Source organism: Convolutriloba macropyga, unplaced genomic scaffold (assembly GCF_964194025.1).
Source record: "Convolutriloba macropyga unplaced genomic scaffold, txConMacr16.3 SCAFFOLD_3182, whole genome shotgun sequence".
In the NCBI taxonomy this organism is placed as follows: domain Eukaryota; kingdom Metazoa; phylum Xenacoelomorpha; order Acoela; family Convolutidae; genus Convolutriloba; species Convolutriloba macropyga.
Window position 1 is genome coordinate 6,529 of NW_027452951.1, and position 22,645 is coordinate 29,173.

The 22,645-nt window shown below is 33.5% G+C and overlaps 1 protein-coding gene across 1 annotated transcript; it reads right to left on the minus strand.

The window, feature by feature from the left end:
* Positions 1-339: 339 nt before the first annotated feature.
* LOC142357926 (uncharacterized) lies at positions 340-22,241 on the minus strand (the record flags this gene model as incomplete). Its single annotated transcript, XM_075409417.1, has 5 exons — positions 340-630; positions 1,198-1,319; positions 3,087-3,470; positions 7,577-7,760; positions 22,092-22,241. Coding segments are annotated over 5 exons (1,131 nt in total), but the record flags the coding sequence as incomplete, so codon positions are not given.
* Positions 22,242-22,645: the final 404 nt, after the last annotated feature.

Genomic DNA, 22,645 nt, shown 5'->3' on the forward strand with positions numbered 1-22,645 from the left:
TTTTCTCGATTTTCTTGCTTTGATCATTTTACCTCGTCCTGTATGGATCATAGACATGATAAAAGCTGAACTCATGGATAATGATTTGGGGTTTTAAATGATCTCAGCTCGAGTTTGGTAGCCACTTAATATATATATATATATATATATATATATATATATATATATATATATATATATATATTTACACAAATATTTATATATATATATATATATATATATATATATATATATATTTATATTTATATAACGAAATTCTCTTGATTTGTGGTCGATTGTATACTTTCGTACTGTTTCGCCTACAATCAGTTTTTTTGGTGCCAAGAAAAAAAACTATACCAGCGTGTTGAGCAGTTGTGTTTTCGATTTCATCCTTGTCCAACTTCACTACAAACTGGCCATTTTCATTTGCATGCTTGAAATCGTTCATGTCTTGTGGTTTTGGCACGGACTGGGCTAACAGGTCCTTCACTTTGGGTGTGACTCCTACCGACAAAGACTGGCTGCTCGCTCCGCCTCTGCCCACAGTTGTGTTTTTGACGGGAGGTGGTTTGATGTCTTTGGGCCGACAGAACTCTTTGAGTCGGATTGTTGATGCTGTATACGGTAGAGTTTGTAGGCTTTTCCCACCTTAAAAGAACATTGATCTAATAACATTTGGCACCTTACAAAAGTGACTTTATTGACTATCAAGTTCTCCGCGTTTTCAAGAAAAAAAAATGTCATGTGAGTTAATGAAGCATATTTATATCAACAATTATCTAACTTTATTATCAACAAAAAATAAATGATGCATGGAATGAGCATACGTATCAAAATGATTTTTTGATGACGACAATTTATTGTTCATCATGATTTGTTATTCCCATATTGAGGTGCCAGATCAAAAATAACCTCTGGTCAAATCATTTTCCTGACATTGGTCTCTGAAATTTTAGCTAGGGTAAACACCAGATAACAAAAGAACTTCTACTCATAGTTTGATACCAGACCATTGACGAGTCATGACAGCCTGATCAGAATTTTGTAAGACCAGTGTCCAGGTTATCTGCGAGTGAAGTACTTTTTCCACATGAAGCAGTTTTGGTCATACTAAACCGAAACGGTCTGATCAGATGTCTCTGTGGTCTTGCACGTTGGCATAGGTGGCAATTAGGGTCGAATTAATGGATTCCTATTAGCCCCATTGTCACTCACCCTGTTGTTTCATCTCCTCTGGAGCAGGCTCAATGTCATCCCAGTAGCAGTGCACCATCTCCCCCTTGAACTCATCATCTCTTGTGTTCCTACTGCACAGGGTGGTCACGTTGTCATCGTACCTGGCATCGGCAAACGCAATCATCAATTTATTGAAAAATTGTCTCCAAATGGGCAAATGTTCTTACCCATTTTCAGTTTCCTCAACCAATATGTATTTTGCAAATAAGGTCTTAAAACAAGAACACGTTGAGTTTTCAATTTTGCTGACAATGAAAACAGGCATTCACCTATAATAAGTAAAATTTAGTACAAAATTACATGTTCAAAAAACTAAGATTTCTATTCCAGCAAACAAACAGTTTCTTCAAAATTTTTATCAATCTAAGGCACCTCCCTCAGATATCGAATTTATATTTTGACGAAAATTTATAAATAAAAACTCCCTGAGTCGCAGCGATACGGTCGAGTCCGATCACGTAAGAAGAGATTCAGTTAAGCTAAGATTAAATGGTAACTGGAAAGCATCAGTTTCCACTCCTCATAAACCCTTTTGTAGAATTGGATTTTCTACATTAAGTTATCTTAAGAATATTAAGAAAAACCTTGCGTTATTTCTCAAATTTCAAATTTGAATAGAATGAAAATACAATGACTAAGTGAATTTGGACTTCATAGGCGGTTTTTATAGGTTGTTTATGATCGACAAATATTGACCTTCGATAATTAATGGCAGCTCTGAAATTCTCTCAACTAAACAGATTAAGAAACTTGTATGAAACCTTGAATTCTAAGCTAAAAATAGAGGTAACCTATGAAAACGAAGGTGAACTTGTTTAAACCATGTAACATTTTGGGACTCTTTGCATAAGATTAGTTTTAAAAGTAGAGTATGGACATGATTATATCTCTCTTGCACTTTTTCAGAGTTTTATTTTCGAATTTAACGTTGAAAACGAAGTCTCCCCTTTCTGCAGGTAGAACAGAGAGTACATATTTTGATGCAATTTTTTAGTAGGCCTAAGTACTAGAAGGTAACTGATGTAAGTTGCCTTTTGCAAAGTATAGTATTGTGCCAACTTTTCTTTATAAGTTAGTTAGGGCAGAAGGTCTTTAAGAGAGTTAAGGTTGCTTAGAGGTCTACCTCAGAGAAAAACAATACTTAGGAGCTATGTTTGAAAATTGTTGGAATTTCGAGGCTAAGGCCCCCGAACCACCTTAGCTGAAATCTAAAACTCTATAACTTCTACATTCAATTACTAAATGTACATAGAATATGTTCATGTTTTGACTTTATTCAAACAGTTAGCGGCTGAAAACTAATTGAAATGACAACCAAACATTTTCGTGCTTTTATACTTCGTCTCAACTAACTCCTGGTTGTTTAATTTCCCAATGCATTTTCAATCTCAATCAATTTTTCATCAGTCTAGTTCCAATCGGTAACATAAGTTGAACTTTATAAGAAATGCGTGGATTTTGGTGAAAGCATTTAGAAAACAAAACCGCAAAAGTTTGTAATTCCACAGAAATTTAACGTTTTCACCGCATTTACCGCGAAAAGATGTAGGCTTTTTGTGGTGAGAGATATTTGAGTGCACTGGCAACTTTGCTACTTCCAGTGATTCCTCGGCACATGTTGAAAGTTTGATGCATTATTTGAGCCTAAACTTACTTTACGCAATTAACTCAGTTTCGGGAAAAAAACCACAAATAAACCCCCACAAAAATGACCAGAAATAACACCCTAACTGTTCAGGAGATGTAGAGACAACCCCAATAAATTTCTGTTTTGGGTTTTTTTCCTATTAGAAGCAGACTGATTTTTCTGATTGGGAATATTTTTAGAACCCAATTAACTATAAAAGTTCCCCTACTTGTCGTCTTACTTGTGTAATCCGTACTGGTGCATGAAACACAGTTCACAGATGAACTTTGGGAGATATTTACACTGTCCCTTCACCCATTTGTCTTTCAGCGCAATATCGCTGAAATTAGCTGAAGTTGGCTGATCCTTGCACGAGTTGTCATTGTCTTCGCTTTTTGCAATCGACTCTGCTATCAGTTGGTCTCCATTTGACAATGCACCGTATTCGATTCTGTAGTAATTTATGGGCAAACAGAGTTTATAAATTTTGCCCGCGTTTATCAGGGTTTCCTTTTTGAGATATCGCTGATGAAAACTGGGTCTTATGTTGAGAATAATTTTGGCGTCGGAATCGTTTTCTCGTGAACTGAAGAAATGGGGCGTGAATTGATCTTTTTGGCCATTGCTGATTGCAGTTTTAGAGGAAGGTCAATAATGAATATCATATGATATTTTGAATACCACATTGTTAAATAATACCTGTTTCATTCCAATTTTACCTCTTTCAGATAAAAGTTAAATTTAAAGTTGAATTTGATTTGGAGTCCAGTTTTTCTTCTCAAATGTTTCCTCTTTGTAACAATTTTTCTCTCAAAATTATGAAAGAGTGGGCTGGACTGGAGGGAATTTTTATGAAAGTACTAAATATGAATTTATGTGCCTGCCCAGTTTTATTTGGGTGATCTAATTCTCTTTATTTCTCGTCTCTTCGGTTTTCTGACTTTATGCGTGTGCCACGCTTTTTGAATTCACGGCAGATGTGGGACTGGTGAAGGAAAGCTCTCCCATTTTTTTATGGCCGCCTAGAATTGCATCACAATTCAATCTGGCGGATTCCTCCCATTAAAACCACATTCTTACATAATTATCCCTACTCCTCAAGCCCCTCCGAAACCTGCAGAAACTATCCTCTCGATTCTAAAATCATTTTACCCCACCCAGGCTGATGTCCAGACCGACACCTCTAATCAGACCATCCAATATAGAAGTAACCTCCGGTCAGACAATTTATGCGCTCATAAATTAGAATGCCCCACACTTTAGCCGCAGAGCATATCAGTGCTGTAGCAGTGCAATTCAGTTGCAAAACCCAAATCCAGTTCTTAAACATTACATATCTTGAATACTTAAATTTTTGGATGCGCAGTTCATATTCATTATGTTTAAACTGAAGTCAGTGAGTTTGCGCAAGCTAAATTTTTCTTTATAGTGTAGAAAATCACTAATTCCAAAATGAAGTCTGAGCAACAGAATCACATATTTTTGTAATTTATAGCTGGCAACAACTACAACAGTATACATGCTCTTAATTGTTAAGCTAGATTTTAGCTGAGCGCCACCAAACCCATATACCTCGGGGGTTGAAACTTTCTACGCAAATGGAGGTTACTAGTACGCAAGCAGAAATTTAAATTGCTGAACAGCATTTTAAGCAATACTTCTAAGCGGGGTCAAGTTGAGAATTTTATTTTTTGTGCAGTAAATATCAATTAGGATTAAATACCATTCAAAATATATTGGGATCTGAGCAGAGTACTGGTCGTCCAAAAAACTGTCCTTAGACTTATTTAGCGCTGGGTTGATCTGCCACCAAACTCCGGGGCTTGAATTGCGCTTGAATGAACCTCTGATGAGACCATATCAGGACACAAGTGATGTTTGATCAGACAAGTTATCGGCGAATGTCCAGGTTTTCAAGAAATCCCTCTCCAGATAAGTCCAGATCGTTGTCCAGGCACTCGCGCACATGAAATTGTCTCCGATAAGATCATCACAGATTGAGATAATCTCCGATTGAATATGGTGGTCAAGCTGTGTGAGAATTTTAAATAACTGATTTTCATAACATGGTCCGTTGATCATCCTTAGACCATCACATGGTCAGAAAGATCCTATTTTTACCGCTCGGTGTAGTTTCTTCTGTAGTTAATCTTTCAAACTGCCAGCTCTTGGGTTTTCTGGCCTTACGGAAAAAGTCAGGGGAATATCACCAATCAGCACTGGAAAATCTCCACACACTGTTCGTTGGTTTAAATTTACATTTAAATTTTGACCTTTTAAAACTTCTTTGTGATTGTGATCAAACTGTTGTGCATTCGAAGATTCTCTTTCATCAAACTATCGCTGCCTCTACGTATTACTTGGCCGGATTAGTGGGCGTTCAAAATATCGCTGATCAGATTATGCTAGACGGAAGTAACTTCCGGATAGAGAAATTCAAGATCATTTTTTCAAGAACCAAAACACTCAATACACTCAAATATCACTCATGAATCCATACCACTCAAGTAAATTGGATTCTGAGCAGAGTACTGGCCGTCTAAAGATCAGACTGTCTTCCAACCCATTCAGCAGTGATTTCATCTGCCACCAAACTGTGAGACTAGATTTGTGCTGGGGGATACCTTTGATCAGACCATCTTAGAACACAAGTGATCTCGGATAAGAAAAAATACGAGCTAATATCCAGATTTTCTAATAACTCTTGTCAACGAAAAATCCAAATCGTTCTCCAGGCATTCGCTTTCGCAAAATTGTTTCCAATCAGAACATCACAAATCAAGATTGTCTCTGATTTAATATTGTGGTCAAGCAGTGTGAGATTTTCAAGCGAATGAATTTCAAGTCACTGTCTAGACCCTCATACGGTCAGAAAAGGACGTAAATTTACCACACGCGTTGGTTTCTCTTATAGTTAGTCATTCAAGCTCCAATTTTTGTCGGTTTTCTGACCTAACGGGAAAAATTCAAAGGAATATCACCAACCCATACTGGAAACTAACCAAATATTGATCCTTGGTTTTCTATTTTTCATTTAAATTTTCACCATTGAAAAGAATTGTGAAGAGATTATTGCGCTTTTAAATTTTTCTCTGATCAGATTATTGCTGGTTCTAAGCAATGTTTGATCAGACTGGTGTGCGCTTAATAATATCGCTGATCAGGTTATACCAGATGGAAGTAACTTCTGGTCAGAGAAGTTTCAGATCTTTTTTTCAAGTGTCAATACACTCAATTATCACTCATGAATCATTACCATTCAATGTAAATTGGAACCTGAGCAGAGTATTGGCCGTCCGAAGATCAGACTGTCTCTAAACCCAATCAGCGCTGATTTGCACTGGCACTGAACTCGGGGGACAAGGTACAATCAAGATTTTCGAGTAAAACTTGTTTTAAAAAATCCCGATCGTTATCCAGGCATTCGTTTAATCATAATTGTTTCCGATCAGTCCATCACAGTTCGAGATAATACAATAACTAAGTTGATGTTTGATCAGAAAAGTTACCGGCGAATGTCCGAGTTTTCAAGAAATCCATGTCCAGAAGAGTCCAGATTGTTGTCCAAGCATTCGTGCACATGAAATTGTCTCCGATAGGAACATCACAGATTGTGATAATCTCCGATTGAATATGGTGGTCAGGCAGTGTGAGAGTTTCTAGCTAATGTTTTTCAAATCACTGTCTAAACCATACGGTCAGAAAAGGATGTAGTTTTAACGCTCGGGTTGGTCTCTTCTATTGTTAGTCTTTCAAACTCCGACTTCGTCGGTGTCTGACCGCACGGGAAAAGGGTCAAGGGAATATCACCAACCCATGCTGGAAAATATCCAAAAATGGATCGTTTTTTAATTTTTCATTTAAGTTTTAACCATTGAAAAGAATTGTGAAGAGATTGTTGTGCGTTTAAAATTTTCCTCTAATCAGACTATCGCTGGTTCTAGGCGATGTTTGGTTAGACTGTTGTGCGCTTAAAATGTCGCTGATCAGACTAATGTAGACGGAAGTAACTCCTGGTCAGAAAAGTTCCATAACTTTTGTTCAAGAATCAAAACACTCAATACACTCAAATATCACTCATGAATCAATATCATTCAATGTTAATTGTGACCTGAGTAGAGTAATTCAAGCGAAGACCTTGATATGTAATTCAGGCGCAATCTGAGCAACTGTGCAATCGAAGATGGTCTGATCAGAGGTCACTCCAGTCTGGACACCTCGAGCTGAGATATGACAATATAACCCCACTCCCGTTCTTGGATAATAAAATCGATGCCTTATCTATTGATGATTTATTAGATACATTTTTTACAACTGAAGAGTAGCTCACATACTGTGAGAGGGTAGACAGACATTCCTGTCCAAACATCAGAATGGACAGTTTAATCCAATTTTTGTGTGCCGCCGTAATCTTTGACATTCCTTGTCAGTCGATATTTTTCTCTTCAAGCGTTTACAAATAAAGTACTTTATTCAAACGTGCTGAGAGGGATAGCTTTTACGTTGAGGGGAGCTTAAAACGTTCACCAACTCAAACTTCAGCTCTTTTGGTGCATTATCAACAACGTTCAGCGTTTTAAAATCATTTCTTACTTAATTATGCGTCGAAATGAACTGCGGCCTCGCCATTGTATAAATTGTTTTCAGCAAGTTCTTAGAATTCTAATTTCATTCATTGAGTTTTAATTGGATGAAGAATGTTTTTTAATTGACCCCCTGCATTTTCATAACCTGTTGGCACACCAATCAAGTTCAATTTCATTATTCTCGTCAGGCTGTGATCGATTCAAGAAGATATTCAGCTTTTCATTTTCAAGTGGCTGTTTATAAAACTCGAAGTTCTGCAGATTTAAATTGTCTCCCAATTTAGCCTTGAAGTTGTTTTCACGCAGCTGCAGTTTTTTCAGCTTTACTCCTGAAAGTAGTAACCCAGGTTTACCGACCTTGAAACATTTGGTTAGATAAACAACGTACTAAGATTTTGTTAGTAAGGCGGTACTAAGATTACTAAGTTACCGTATTAAGGCTGTATCAAGATTAATAAGGTGCTGCATTGAACCCTTATCAAGATTAATTAGGATACGAGCCGTACTAAGGTCGTACCAAGTTGAATAAGGTGCCCTAAAATGAGGAAATAGCGTGACAGCTGTCGGGGAAACTCTCTAGTCAAGTTAATAAAAACTGAATTTTTGAGAATTTTAACAACATGAAAAGAGTTCGATAACATATGAGTTCAACCGACTGCTTTTGTAGTGAAACCTCCTATAGTATAAGTATGTCGAAATTATAGATCATTCTTCTATCGCACTACTGCGTCCGATCAAACCGATATAATTTTGTGTTGTGTATGTAGACATTTTGTTGATCAAGAGGGTGTAAGCCTTGGCTCATTGTTCTGACCCCACTTGTGGGGGGAGGAACTATATACTCAAATGGGTTTTTTTTGCTCAGTCAATTTTGGCCGATCGATATATTCATCGCAGAGACATGTGAGTGGTATCATTAAAAAGCTGGTCCAGCGTAGAATTCAAAATTAAAAAGATTTTTTGATATTCGTTTTTTTTTCGAGGAGTTATCGAGGATTGAAGTTTTGTGTGAACACGGGATATTTGTTCACTTTTAGTCTGATTTTTCTTCAAATTAAGACATTTTCTATAAAAAAATAGTATTTTAAACTTGAATTTCTTGCCAAAAAATGAGCCAATTTTGTGTTCTTAATAGACTAAAGGCGATAAAAAAGACTAGTTCTGGTCTCATAGGGAGCTTCAATATCAAAAAAATCGAAATCTATTTGAAAGCTCTTTTTTTATAATAAAACTTTTCTACATTTTTTGTTTTTTTTTCAATCACCTAGAGACAAGTCACTTTTCATATCGAGGTTCCGTTAATTACAAAACTGTTTTACAGTCAAATGAAGCCCAATGAACAAAACAATTTAGTTTTTTAGTGAATTGCTCGTTTTTTTTTTAAATTCGACTCTGAGTTTTTGTCATTTTAAATGAAATTTTGAATTTCTTTTTGAGGTTTCACTAATTTTGTGGAGTCTTATGACATGGACTCATTGACTTACAGTGTAATAAATTCCGTAAGGAGATTTAAAAGAGCATATCTGGTGCTTTGAGTGGACAGCTGATGGCTGTTGAAACTTTAAAAATAAATGTTCGAAAATTTTTTTGAACATTATCAAAAACTTATTACCGTAAACTGTAAGTCAGTCTCTGTGATGACAGCACCCTTTTCCGTCCTACTGTAACCAAATTTGATCTATCTGACGATTTTATCTGCTAACTATTAGTAATGACTTCAATGACACAAGATTTCAAAAGCTTTTAATATTTCTGTATTATTGGTCACTTTTGAAATCCTATCACATTATCCTAAAATTGACAGCTCCTATTGGCTTAAAGAAGACCTTCAGTGGATCACAGATAAATTCTGAGAAAAGCTTATGGTTTCAAATGGCTTTTTCTTCTTGCACTTTTCTACTGATTTTTGGTTTTCGCCTGTTTTTGTTGTTGTTTTCAAGGTCATAAGACTTCTTGTGATGTCTTATTGATCACCAATGCATGACAAACATCCACATTCCCCTATTGAAGCGTATTTGAGCGTACTTATTAACCTCCGTGGAATTTTAATGAAATTAATGGCTGTTAAGAAATTAAAATTAATTTTTCGAAAATTTTTTTGTACATTAATCAATCGTAAAGTTTTCGTTAACTGTTAGTCAGTCTCAGTATTGACAGAACCCACTTGCTTTTTGCTGAAATTATTATGAACTTTGTTGGCGGTTTTATCTTCTAACTAATGATTATATGACTTCAATGAAACAAGAATTCAAAACTTTAAAAAAAACTGAATATTTTCTTATTATTGGTTTCTTTTGAACTCTTATCACATTAGCCAAATATTATACACATTATCCAAATTTTTTTCTAATCCGATTTGATTTAAAAAGACATTCAGTGGATCACAGAAGAAGTTTTCAGAGAAAAGCTAATGTTTTAAATGGCTTCGAAATTTTGTTCGCGCACTTTTTTATTGAATTTTGGTTTCCGCGTTTTTATTGTTGTTTTCATTGTCTTAAGACTTATTGTGATCTCTTATTGATTATCTATGCATGACAAAAATTTTTTTTGCCATCGTGTTATTTCTGAGCGTAGTTTTTCACCTCCGATAAAAGCTTTTGAGTTTAATGGCTGTTAAGACTTTAATAAAAAGTTTTTCGAATTTTTTTTTAACATTAACCGATCCTAAACTTTTTTCGTGAACTCTTAGTCATTCTTAGAACCTACAAGATCCCTTTATTTAGTTTCTAGTGAAGCCAAGAATAATTTGGTAAGCGGTTTTATCTTCTACCTATTGGTTTTGAAACTTCAATGCCACTAACTTTTATATTTTTTATGAAATTTTCGGGTATTTTTCTTATTTTTGGATCCTTTTGAAATCTTATCACATTGTCCTAATACTGATAGTTCCCATTGGTTAAGGGAAGGCGTTAAACGTATCATATACAAAGATTTCAGAGAAGAACTCATGATTTAAATTGCTTCGACACTTTCTTCTGGCACTCTTCTACTGAATTTTTGGTTGTTGCCTTTCTTTGTTGTTGTTTTCATAGTCTTAATACTTATTGTTATCTCTTATTGATTATATATGCATGCAAACATCTTTTTTATGCAATTGTCTTTTTTAGCGTATTTTTTGACCTCCGTTAAAAGCTTTTAAGTTTAATGGCTCTTAAGACTTTTAAAGTTTTTTCGAAATTTTTTTTGAACATTAACCGATCCTAAACTTTTTTTGTGGACTGTTGGTCAGTCTCAGTCGTCAATAACTTAGTGTATGGCCTTTTGACAAATTATGAATGGTAAATAAACTTGTTGTCCCATGGAGGCTTCATTTAGCGTGTTTAGTGGATTCCGTTGGAAGCTAATGAAATTAATGGCGTTTATACTACGAGTTTTCTCAAAAAATTCGTGGTTCTAATGTATTTGTTCATATTTGATTTCTTTAAATTATTTTGATAAAAAATAGAAATCCCATTTCTGTTAAATATTATTTGAACATAGAAAAGTTTTTAGTGAAAAGTTCATTTTTTAATGCCTTCGACACTTTTCTCGCTCAATTTTTTTCTTGAAATTGTATTTTTGCCTGTATTTGTTCTTTATGTAGCTGTAAATTGCTCACAAGCCGCTTAAACTTGAAGTTGAGGATTGAATTATTGACGTTACCTGAATCAGTTGGTCAGTTTATAGCCCTTAGTCTTAAAGCTTATGATATACATTTTCAAACAGTTTTCAAACTTTTCAGTTTTTGTTGTTCTTTACCTCAAATTGTAACTTATTATTATCAATGAGAGGTCGCATCCAGTATCTCGGATTTCAAAAAATAACATATCTTCTGATAATATTTGTTGCCGATGCTTTGTTTGTTGGACAATATGCGTTTTTATAAACGTTTTTTGAGTAGTCACTTTTTGCGTTTCTAAACTTCCTTCAGAACAATCGCCTAGTAACAGCTCCAAATGGTTTACAAATCTGGCCCAAATAAAATGATTTAATCGTTCAGTTAATTCCTGCAGCTGAATTAGTAGAAATAAGAATTAAATTAAAAATACATAATATTCAGATAATAGCTAATGATTCTAATGGTAGCAATAGTTTATTTTCGCAAATCGTTTCTAATTTTTTATGTTTTTCTTTAGTTCGTTTCTAAGGCTTAGTCTACCCAAAGACAAGGCCTTTTGGTTTTGCAACAACTTTTTAGTTATCTGTCAAAGATTATTTAGGTAAAAGCTAATGATTTTTAAGACTTTTGAAATTTCTTGGTTTAAAAAAATGTTTATTAATTTTTGAATTTCGCCTCATTGATAGTTCTCTTCGTTGACTTGTAACAGAGTCTCATTAAGAAAACTTTCCATCCGCTGTATAGTTAGGAGAAATTAATTTCGAGTAGTTAAATGACTGCATTTGACTGCATTTGACGCTGTTACTATGTGCTTTTAAATTTAGATATTCAGTTTTTGCCGTGAAATTTTTGTTTCTGTTAATTTTTTTGGTTATTTTTTTGTCTCGTAGTCTCTTTAAGGTCAGATCTCATTGGCGCTGTAATAAGGCATAGCATTATGTAATTCAATTTGTAGATAGGTTGTGTAACGATTGTTTTAAACTCAGACATCTATTTTTGTTATTTCTTCATTTGGTTGAAAGTTAAGTCAAAAATGTAGATGAGCTCGGGTCGGAACATCATGTGCGAACGCTCATTAACGGGCCGCCTTGTTTTTTTCAGAATCACATAGACACTACGCAAAATGTCAAAAGTAGAGAGCGCAAATTTCACTCGAACATTTTTTTCAAACAACTTTATCCGTACTACAACGAGCTATGTATGCGCTCACAAGAGAAAAAATTTTCTTGTGTATTTAACATTACGATGCCAATGTCGGATTACTCGAGTAAGTTTACTCGATTTTCTCTGTCTTCTCTACGTTTTAAATAACTCTTTTCAACATAACTAAGATAGTGTTCATTATACCGAAATAATTGAATACCTGATTGGTGATTAATTTCAGAAATGCCCCTCTGGATTAAAGGGCAATTAACAGGGTCTCAATTAATTGCAAAAAGATTCGGGCAATAAAGTTCTAGGCTTACTATAAGATCAAGATTGTGTAAATGGGTTTTATTCATCCGTCAATACTAGAGGAAAAATGGAGGCCTGTGACGAAATTTACATTTTCGGACAGTCGTCACATAATCAAGTCGTACATTTTATCGTGTATATGAAATAGTGAGGTAAAAATAATGGCGAGAAAGAATTGAACTTTGATATTCAAATTTTTTATCATAATGGCTTTTGCCAGCATGATTAGTTGCAGCAAAACAAAGTATATAAATAGCTGAAAAACACTGAAGTTAAATTTGTTTTACCGTGCAAATGTCGTTCTTCACAGAAGTCCTCGAGCTTAGTCTTTCGCTTGGTACAAGAATGTAATCATTTCTAAATCTTGGTTATTTTCGAAATTCAATTGTTTTGATAAAAAAAGACAACAATGATGAATAAAATTGAGAACCAGTAATACTTGTAGATAAATCCACGTTTAAATTTGGACGACCTGCATCAATTGTGGAGCGATATTAAAAAACTTCTTCATTTTGACAGTTTGTTGGAACTTTTCTGCTAGCACCCCACCACACAACCCTCCACCCAGCCAATATAGCCATTAATTTACCACCCCAAAATCTAAGTTTTTGCGAATCGTATACGCGATATTTGCGATTCATTGAAACATGAAGGTCTAAGTAGATTGAAGGCACCTTTGGAATAGTTTCTTTTAAAAATTTTTTCTAAAAATTCAATATCATTTTGTAGCCGATAACATCAAAAATGATATACTACAGACAATTTTATCAGTGCTTACTTTATATGCAACAAATTTTAAGTGAAATACGTAAAACTTCCAAACCATAGCTGTGCTAGCTTTTGATTATTGAATATTGTTTAAATAAGTTCATGTAAAAATGTGTTCATCCTTTACAGTATGCTTAAACATGTATAAATGGGGCAGTCAAGTTAAGCGGGGCGCTATCAGAAAAAGTCCAATTTGTTTTGTTCATCAGAAAAGGTCCATATTTTACTGCTTATTTTGTTTTCTCAGACGGCAAATGCTACGAATTTCCATTTTTTGTTGAAATTTTGTATATAATTTCATGTGATGAACGAAACTGTCAATTAATTGACGCTAATGGAATTCAATTGTCCGTTTCATGATTAATTAGACCGAAAAAGAATGATCAGACAAACTATAAAACCGGTTTAGGAAAAATGTGAGAAGGTGAGAAGGACGCCTCATTTTCTCAAAACAGTTTAGGAAATTCTCATAAATTATGGCTCAACCACTTCATTTTGATCAGCAACTTCAATCAATCATATGCGTCCAAAAAAGATTCGTTGTCTTGCAACATATGTATATTTTGCCAAAAAACACAAAAAAAAACAGAAATCAAGTTTTTAGCCAATTTGTTTCCAAAAAAAACAAACAAACAAAACTGACTCAATTGGCTTTATCTCAGTGATTATTAGTTTCCTGACATCAATTCTGTAGATACCAAATTGTTACCTATTGCAATGATTTTTCATTTCGATTTCTCTCATTACTTTTTATTTGGTGCTAGTTTGAACCACTATTGGCTTCTCTCACAGAGAAATCGGTTTTAGATTTTCCAACTATTGCACCATTGAGCTATTGCGAAAAATGCTTAAAAACATTTTTTGACTTGAGAAGCTGGCTTTGTTTACACTAAAAATTTTAGAACATCATTCTTTGTTATGAGTCAGGATTTTATGGTTTAAATTTCAATAGAGTGTTTTCAATGCTACAAACAAAATTCAAAAACTGATTACCAAAATAGATCATTAAGAACTAACTGTTGCTCAATTTTATAAAGTTTACTGTTGATGCCGAGTTTACTATATAGAAACACACTAATTCAAACTGGCAAATTAATTATTTGAATGGAAAAGCTTGAGAAGTGAAGTGCAATGCGACATTTAATCAAATTAATATCCATTTTTTCATGCTTTTCAATGTTTTTAGTAACTTTTTTTAGATCCTGATTATCAAACCTGAAACGAAAATCGAACTCAAATTGCCAAGATTTGAATCAGATTTTGCATGATTGGCCTGCGCTCAACTCTGTTGTTATTACAGGTATTTCGACAAAAACTCGGCACAGCTAAAATAAATTTTATGACGCCAAGATTACAAGATTACACTGAAAAGATGAAATTATGAGAACTAAAGACAATTTGTCAAAATACTCCTCTAAGGACAACCAAAAAGTCCACTTTTCCTTTTTAAACCAACGTGAATACCAGTAGATTTCCTTTTGTTGATTTTACGGAAGCCTTGCATAGCTTTGAGACTGATGTCTTTTGTGAAACCAATTCAGAGGCCAACTGGTGTTCTAAATTATATGAAATTATCCAAAAACTTATTCATCTTGCCTTTACAAAGCAAACTTGTATGTAGTGGGAAATTTGGTCTCTAATTAACCAAAGTCCTAGTAACTCTTTGCATATGAACAAATCTCCTAATTCGGATTATTAGTTTCAGCTATTAACAAAATACTCGGACATTGGCCATTTACGGACACTGGATTTTCAACTGTTACATATTCTTTATTAGATTTTCAACTGTTGCTCCATAGAGCTATTGCAAAAACACTTAAAACAATTTTTTTATTTGAGCAGCTGGTTTGTTTACATTAAAAATTTTTTAGCAGCTTTCTTTGTTATGAATCAGAGTTTCACGATTTAAGATTTCAGTTGAGTGCCTTCAGTGGTACAATTACCATCCAAAAATTGAAAAAAACATTAGAACATTAAGAATTAATTTTTGCTCATTTTTACAAAGGGTAGTGTTAAAGCCGAGCATACTATAAAAAACACACCAGATCAAATGGGCTTATTATGTAGCTGAATGGATTAGTTTGACAAGTAAAGTGTAATGCGACATTCAAATAAATTAATATTAATTTGTTCACGTTGTCAACATCTTTAGTAATATATATTAGTTCCTGATTATCAGAATTGTAACAAAAATCAAGTTCAAATTGCCTAGATTTGAATCACATTCTGTATGATTGATTCAAAATTTTAATTTTCTCACCTCGGGAAAACGAGTTTGTTAGAAGTATGAAATTAGTTCTATATTTACTCAAAATCCTAGTTTCTCTACTGTTATGAACCAGTTCCTTTTTTTGGTTTTTAGTTTCTGCCTATAAAAAAAGTTGGACATTGGCCACGTACGGACTTTGCAACTTAACATTTTCCCTCATTTAGTATTAGATTTTTAACATCATTGATATATTGCAAAAACTTCAATAAACTCTTTTGGCTTGAGCGCCTGGCTTTGTTTACACTAAACACTTTATAAAACCATTCATCGTTATGAATCAGGACTTTATAGTTTAGGATTTCAATGCTTTGATTTCATTGCTACAAATAAAATTCAAAAAAAGATTACCAATTTAGATCATTAAGAACGAACTGTTGCTCAATTTTATAAAGTTTACTGAACACACTAATTCAAACGAGCATATTATTTAATTGAATGAAATAGCTTGACAAGTGAAATGTTATGCGACATTCAATCAATTTAATATTCATTTGTTCATGCTTTTCATTGTTTTAGTAAGTTTTACTAGCTCCTGAATTAGTTCTGTTAGTTCGTGTCATAAAATATATCAAATCATTCAAAACTTGAAAGTTCTCGCCTTTACAAAGCAAACTTGTTAGTAATGTGAAATTTCGTCTATAATAAACAAAGGCCTAGCGAATCTTTCGAGTTGAACTAATCTCCTAATTCTGGTTAGTTTCAGCTAATAACAAAAAACTTGGAAATTGGGCATGTTCGGACACTGGATTTTCAACTGTTGCATCTTCTTTCTTAGATATTCAACTGTTGCTCCAAAAAGCTATTGCAAATAAAGCCTATTTTTTATTTGGGCAGCTGGATTGTTTACATTAAGAATTTATAGCAGCTATCTTTGTTATGAATCAGGGTTTCACGGTTTAAGATTTCAATTGAACGATTTCAATGGTACAATTACCATCCAAAAATTGAATAACAATCTAGAACATTAAGAATCAGTTGTTGCTCATTTTTACAAAGGGTAGGGTTAAAGCCGAGCATTCTATAACAAACACACCAATTCAAATGGGCCTATTATGTAGCTGAATGGATTAGCTTGACAAGTAAAGAGTAATGCGAAATTCAATTAAATTAATAATGACTTTTTCACGTTGTCAACGTCTTTCGTAATTTATATTAGTTTCTGATTATCAGAATTGGAACGAAAATCAAAATTAAATTGCCTAGATTTGAATCATATTTTGTGTGATTGATTCAAAATTTTAATTTTCTCGCCATGGCAACAAAAATTTGTCAGTAGTGTGGAATTGGTTCTATAGTTAATCAAAATCCTAGTTTCTCTTTTGTTATGAACCAACTTCCTGTTTTGATTTTTAGTTTCTGCCTATTACAAAAAGTTGGACGTTGGCCACGTACGGACCTTGAATTTTAACTGTATCCCTCATTTAGTATAGGATTTTTAACTGTTGTATCATTGATCTATAGGAAAAAAATTCAAAAAATGTTGGCTTGAGCAGCAGGTTGTTTACACTAAAATCTTTCTAGCACGATTCTTCGTTATAAATCAGGACTTTATAGTTTAGAGTTTCAGTGGATAGATTTCAATGGTACAACTACAATTTGAAAAATGATTACCAAATTTGATCAATTAGAACTAATTGTTGCTCAATTTTATAAAGTTCACTGTTGATGCCGAGCTGACTATAAAAAAACGCACTAAATCAAACGGGCAAAATATTTTTTTGATTTGATAGTTTGACAAGTGAAGTGTAATGCAACATTCAATCAATTTAATATTCAATTGTTCATGCTTTTTAATGTTTTTAGTAATTTTTATTAGTTCCTGACTATCAGAATAGAACGGAAATTCATAATCGATTTGCCCAAGATTTAAATCATATTCATTGTGATTGGCTTACGATGAACGCTGTTGATATTACAGATAATTCAGCAAAAATTCTACAGAGCTAAAATACATTTTATGACGTCAAGATTACATTGAAAGGTTGAAGTTATATAAAAATAATCCGATTTTGTCAAATTCCTCATCTATAACCAATCAAAAGTGCCTTATTTCTTTTTTAAACCAGCATGACTACCAGTAGAAAATCTTTTGTTGGTTTCAAAAGAAGGCTTGCATAGTTCTGATACTGATGTTATTGAAATCAATTAAGAGGCCACTTGATGTCTGAAGATATATCACATCGTTCAAAATTTTAAATTTCTCGCCTTTACAAAGCAATTTCGTTAGTAGTCTGAATTGGGTTTATAGTTAATCAAGAACCTAATTACTATTTTGCTATAAATCAGTTTCCTTTTTTTGGTTTCTAGTTTAAACTGATAACAAAAACTTGGACGTTTGATTTTCAATTGCAACATTCAGTATTAGATTTTCAAATGTGGCACCATTGAGCTATTACAAAAAAACTTAAAAGATTTTTTTGATTTGAGCAGCTTGCGTTGTCTACACAAAAAGCTTTTAGCACAATTCTTTGTAATGAAAAACGAATTTATGGTCTAGGATGTCAATTGCGTGATTTCAATGGTACAATTACAACTCAGAAATTAATTACAAAATCAGAACTTTAAGATTTGATTGTTGCTCACCTTTACAAAAGTTAATGTTGAAACCGAGCTTACTATAAATGAAAAGAACAAACTAATTCAAATAAGCAGATAATGTAATTGATTGGATTAGCTTGACAAATATATTGTGATGCCACATTCCTTCAACTTAATATTGATTTGTTCACGCTTGTCAACGGTTTTGGTAACTTTTATTAGTTCCCGGTTATCAAACGAGAAACCAAAATCAAACACAAATTGTCCAAGACTTGAATAAGATTCTGTATGATTGGCTTGAGAATAACTCTGTTGTTAATAGAGGTAATTCGACAAAAGTTCTGCACATCGAAAATACTTCCTCTGACGCCAAGATTACAAAATTATATTGAAAGGATGAAGTTACGAGAACTGATCACACTTTTTCAAATGCCTCATCTACAAACAATCAAGTGTGCAATTATTCATTTTAAACCAACGTGACTACTACTAGAAGTTAGAAGTCTTGTTGGTTTTAACGAAGCCTTGCAAAGTTTTGATACTGCCGTTATTGAAACCAATCCAGAGGCCAAGTGGTGTTCTAAATTATATGAAAACATCCGAAATTTTATTTATCTTGCCTTTACAAAGCAAACTTGTTAGTAATGTCAAATTTCGTCTATAATAAACAAAGGCCTGGTGAATCTGTCGATTGTAACTAATCTCCTAATTCTGGTTATTAGCTTCAGCCAATAACAAAAAGCTCGGACATTGGCCGTGTAAGGACACTGGATTTTCAAATGTTGCATCTTCTTTATTAGATTTTCAACTGTTGCTCCGTAGAGTTATTGCACATAAACCTTAATTTTTTTATTTGGGCAGCTGGATTGCTTACTTTAAAAATTTATAGCAGTTTTTTTTGTTATGAATCAGGGTCTCACGGTTTAAAATTTCAATGGATCGATTTCAATGTTTTAATTACGATCCAAAAATTGATTAACAAGTTAGAACATTAAGAAACAATTAATGCTCATTTTTAAAAAAGTTAGTGTTAAAGCCGAGCATACTACAAAAAACACACCAAATCAAACGGGCTTATTATGTTTCTGAAAAGATTAGCTTGACAAGTAAAGTGTAATGCGACATTCAATTAAATTAATATTGATTTGTTCACCTTGTCAACGTCTTTATTATTTTATTTTAGTGTCTGATTATCAGAATTGTAACAAAAGTCAAATTTAATTTGCCTAGATTTGAATTACATTCTGTATGATTGATTCAAAATTTTAATTTTCTCACCTCGGGAAATTGAGTTTGTTAGAAGTATGAAATTAGTTCTATGTTTACTCAAAGTCCTAAATTCTCTTTTGTTATGAACCAGTTCCTTTTTTTGGTTTTTAGTTTCTGCCTATAAAAAAAGTCGGACGTTGGCCACGTACGGACCTTGGAACTTAACCTTTTCCCTCATTTAGTATTAGATTTTTAACTGTTACATCATTGATCTTTTGCAAAAAACGTCAAAAACTCGTTTGGCTTGAGCGGCTGGCTTTGTTTACACTAAACACTTTATAAAACCATTCTTCGTTATGAATCAGGACTTTATAGTTTAGGATTTCAATGCTTTGACTTCAGTGGTACAAATACAATTCAAAAAACGATTACCAATTTAGATCATTAAGAACGAACTGTTGCTCAATTTTATAAAGTTTACTGTTGATGCCGAGCTTACTATAAAGAAATACACTATTTCAAACGGGCAAATTTTTTAATTGAACGGACTAGCTTGACAAGTGAAATGTAATGAGACATTCAATCAATTTAATATTCATTTGTTCATTTTTTTCAATGTTTTTAGTAAGTTTTATTAGTTCCTGACTTAATTCTATTAGTTCGTGTCATAAAATACATCAAACCATTCAAAACTTGAATTTTCTCGCCTTTACAAAGAAAGTTTGTTAGTAGTGTGAAATTTGGTCTATAGTTAATCAAGGGCCTAATTACTATATTGCTATAAACCAATTTCCTAATTTTGGTTCCTAGTTTAAAATAAAAACAAAAATTTGGACATTTGATTTTCGATTGCACCATTCAGTATTAGATTTTCAATTGTGTCACCATTGGGCTATTGCAAAAAAGCTTAAAAAATGCTTTTGATTTGAGCAGCTTGCGTTGTTTACACTAAAAACTTTTAGCATCATTCTTTGTGATGAAAAAAGAATTTATTGTCTAGGATGTCAATTGCGTGATTTCAATTGTACAATTACAACTCAAAAATTGATTACAAAATTAGAACTTTAAGATTTTAATGTTGCTCACCATTACAAAAGTTAATGTTAAAACCGAGCTTACTATAAATGAAAAGAACAAACTAATTCAAATAGGCAGATAATGTAATTGATTGGATTAGCTTGACAAATATATTGTGATGCCACATTCCTTCAACTTAAAATTGATTTGTTCACGCTTGTCAACGGTTTTGGTAACTTTTTGTTAGTTCCCGGTTATCAAACGAGAAACCAAAATCAAACACAAATTGTCCAAGACGAATAAGATTCTGTATGATTGGCTTGAGAATAACTCTGTTGTTAATAGAGGTAATTCGACAAAAGTTCTGCACATCGAAAATACTTCCTCTGACGCCAAGATTACAAAATTATATTGAAAGGATGAAGTTACGAGAACTGATCTCACTTTTTCATATGCCTATATCTACATCCAATAAAGGGTGCAATTTTCCTTTTTAAACCAACGTGACTGCCAGTAGAAATCTTGTTGGTTTTATCGAAGCCTTGCATAATTTTGATACTGATGTTATTGAAACCAATTCAGAGGCCAACTGGTGTCTTAAATTCTATCTAATCATTCCAAGCTGTAAATTTCTCGCCTTTACAAAGCAAACTTCTCAATAGTGTGGCAATTGGTCTACATTTACTCAAGCGCCTAGTAAATTTTTTATTATGATTCCGTTTCCTATTTTTGATTTAGAATTTCAGCTAATAATAAAAACTCTAACAATTTATGATCGTTTCATTTGGGTTTGTTTTGGTGTTCTGAGTGAAACAAATTTTCGAGCAGCCAAGCCGGACGACTCGTTATTGGTACTAAATGAGAGTCGAGTAAGGTATCGGTAATCAACGATATAGCTGATACACTTCACTTTAAATGCTAACTGCAAAATGTTAAATCCGGACAGAATTGAAACCGCTGAAAGTAACTGGGCGTTGTTGTTATTATTTCGGTGTGTTTGATAGAAGAATATCCGTTACAGGCAGAGTCGACTAATTTAGATACTGCAATGTTAACAGATACAAATTTTATGAGGGTTACATATCCAAGGTTAAATATTAGGAGACGTTTAAATTTTATTCATCAGCAACCTGAAATTAAAACTTTTGAAATTTATTTTTAAAAAATGTTTGAGTTTATGGGAAACACCAACTTGTTTGATGGGCGCATAAACAGGACCTGACATTGTCCCTAGTTTCTGATTTGATTGCAAATCACGATATGAAATTGTCGGCATCGTTCAAGTAATAACACTGATCAGTTGTAACGGCAAGAAAAGCAGAAAAGGTAACTTTCTAAATTTTAAGTTTATCACGAATGAGACCATGTTTTTGGGATGATAGCAATCTTGGATTTCGGCAACAAATTAAAACTGTTCATGTATTTTGCCAGTGCATATAAGTTTTAAAAAATACTGTGCTAATTTGTGGATTTTGGCGAGAAAGGACAACGACGCTGTATAAGTAACAGTTAATTATTATAATCGTTCCTCCTTTGTCGCCACATCCTACATTAATTTAAGGCCAGTTATACCTGTATATACACACTTTTTGCGGAAATAAACCTGTAAAAGGTACCAGATGAGTCCCTCCATTTAGTAGGAGCGCTTGTTCTTATCACCTACTGAAATGGGTGATGATTAGACCTTTCCTGGACACAAATAACAACCCTAACAATAGTAACCTAATATCAGTAAATTTAAAACATTTGACTAATACCAAGATATTAACAGGAGATTTCGAGAAAATAATTGCTAATGTCTCAAACCTGAGAGATCCAGCGTTCGGTCTGGCTCATCAAATGTCTGGAATATGTTGAGGCTGTCCAGACTGTCCTTTGTCATGTCTAGCACTTGATGGAAGTCATCCATGTCCAAGTTCATGGCACCACTTAACGTAATACTGCTCACCTTTACATCTAAACTCAACTATATAAATATCCCCAGTCTGAAACTCAACTATATAAATATCCCCAGTCTGGTCCTCGACTTCATGAAGACCTTAAAATTCAGGGTGGCGGGTTAAATATAGATTTAACTGCGCAGTCGAAGAGACTTATAAAGTCAAGCCTAATTCTTTTCTTAAGTCGATCCAAATACTTCTCAATCACAAATTTTTTGCAAAAAAATTCTTTTTGACTAGGGTTAGTTCCACAACCTACCCAAATTTTGTCTGGGGATCTCAACAACTGCGCCAACACACCTTATATCATTTTAATTGGAAATTGATAGATAGCGATTACCAAAATTTTGGCCGAAAACCGAGAACAGTTTCTATTTTCGAGACAAAGTTGGGGACGTCGTTTATTGTCAGGCAAAAATC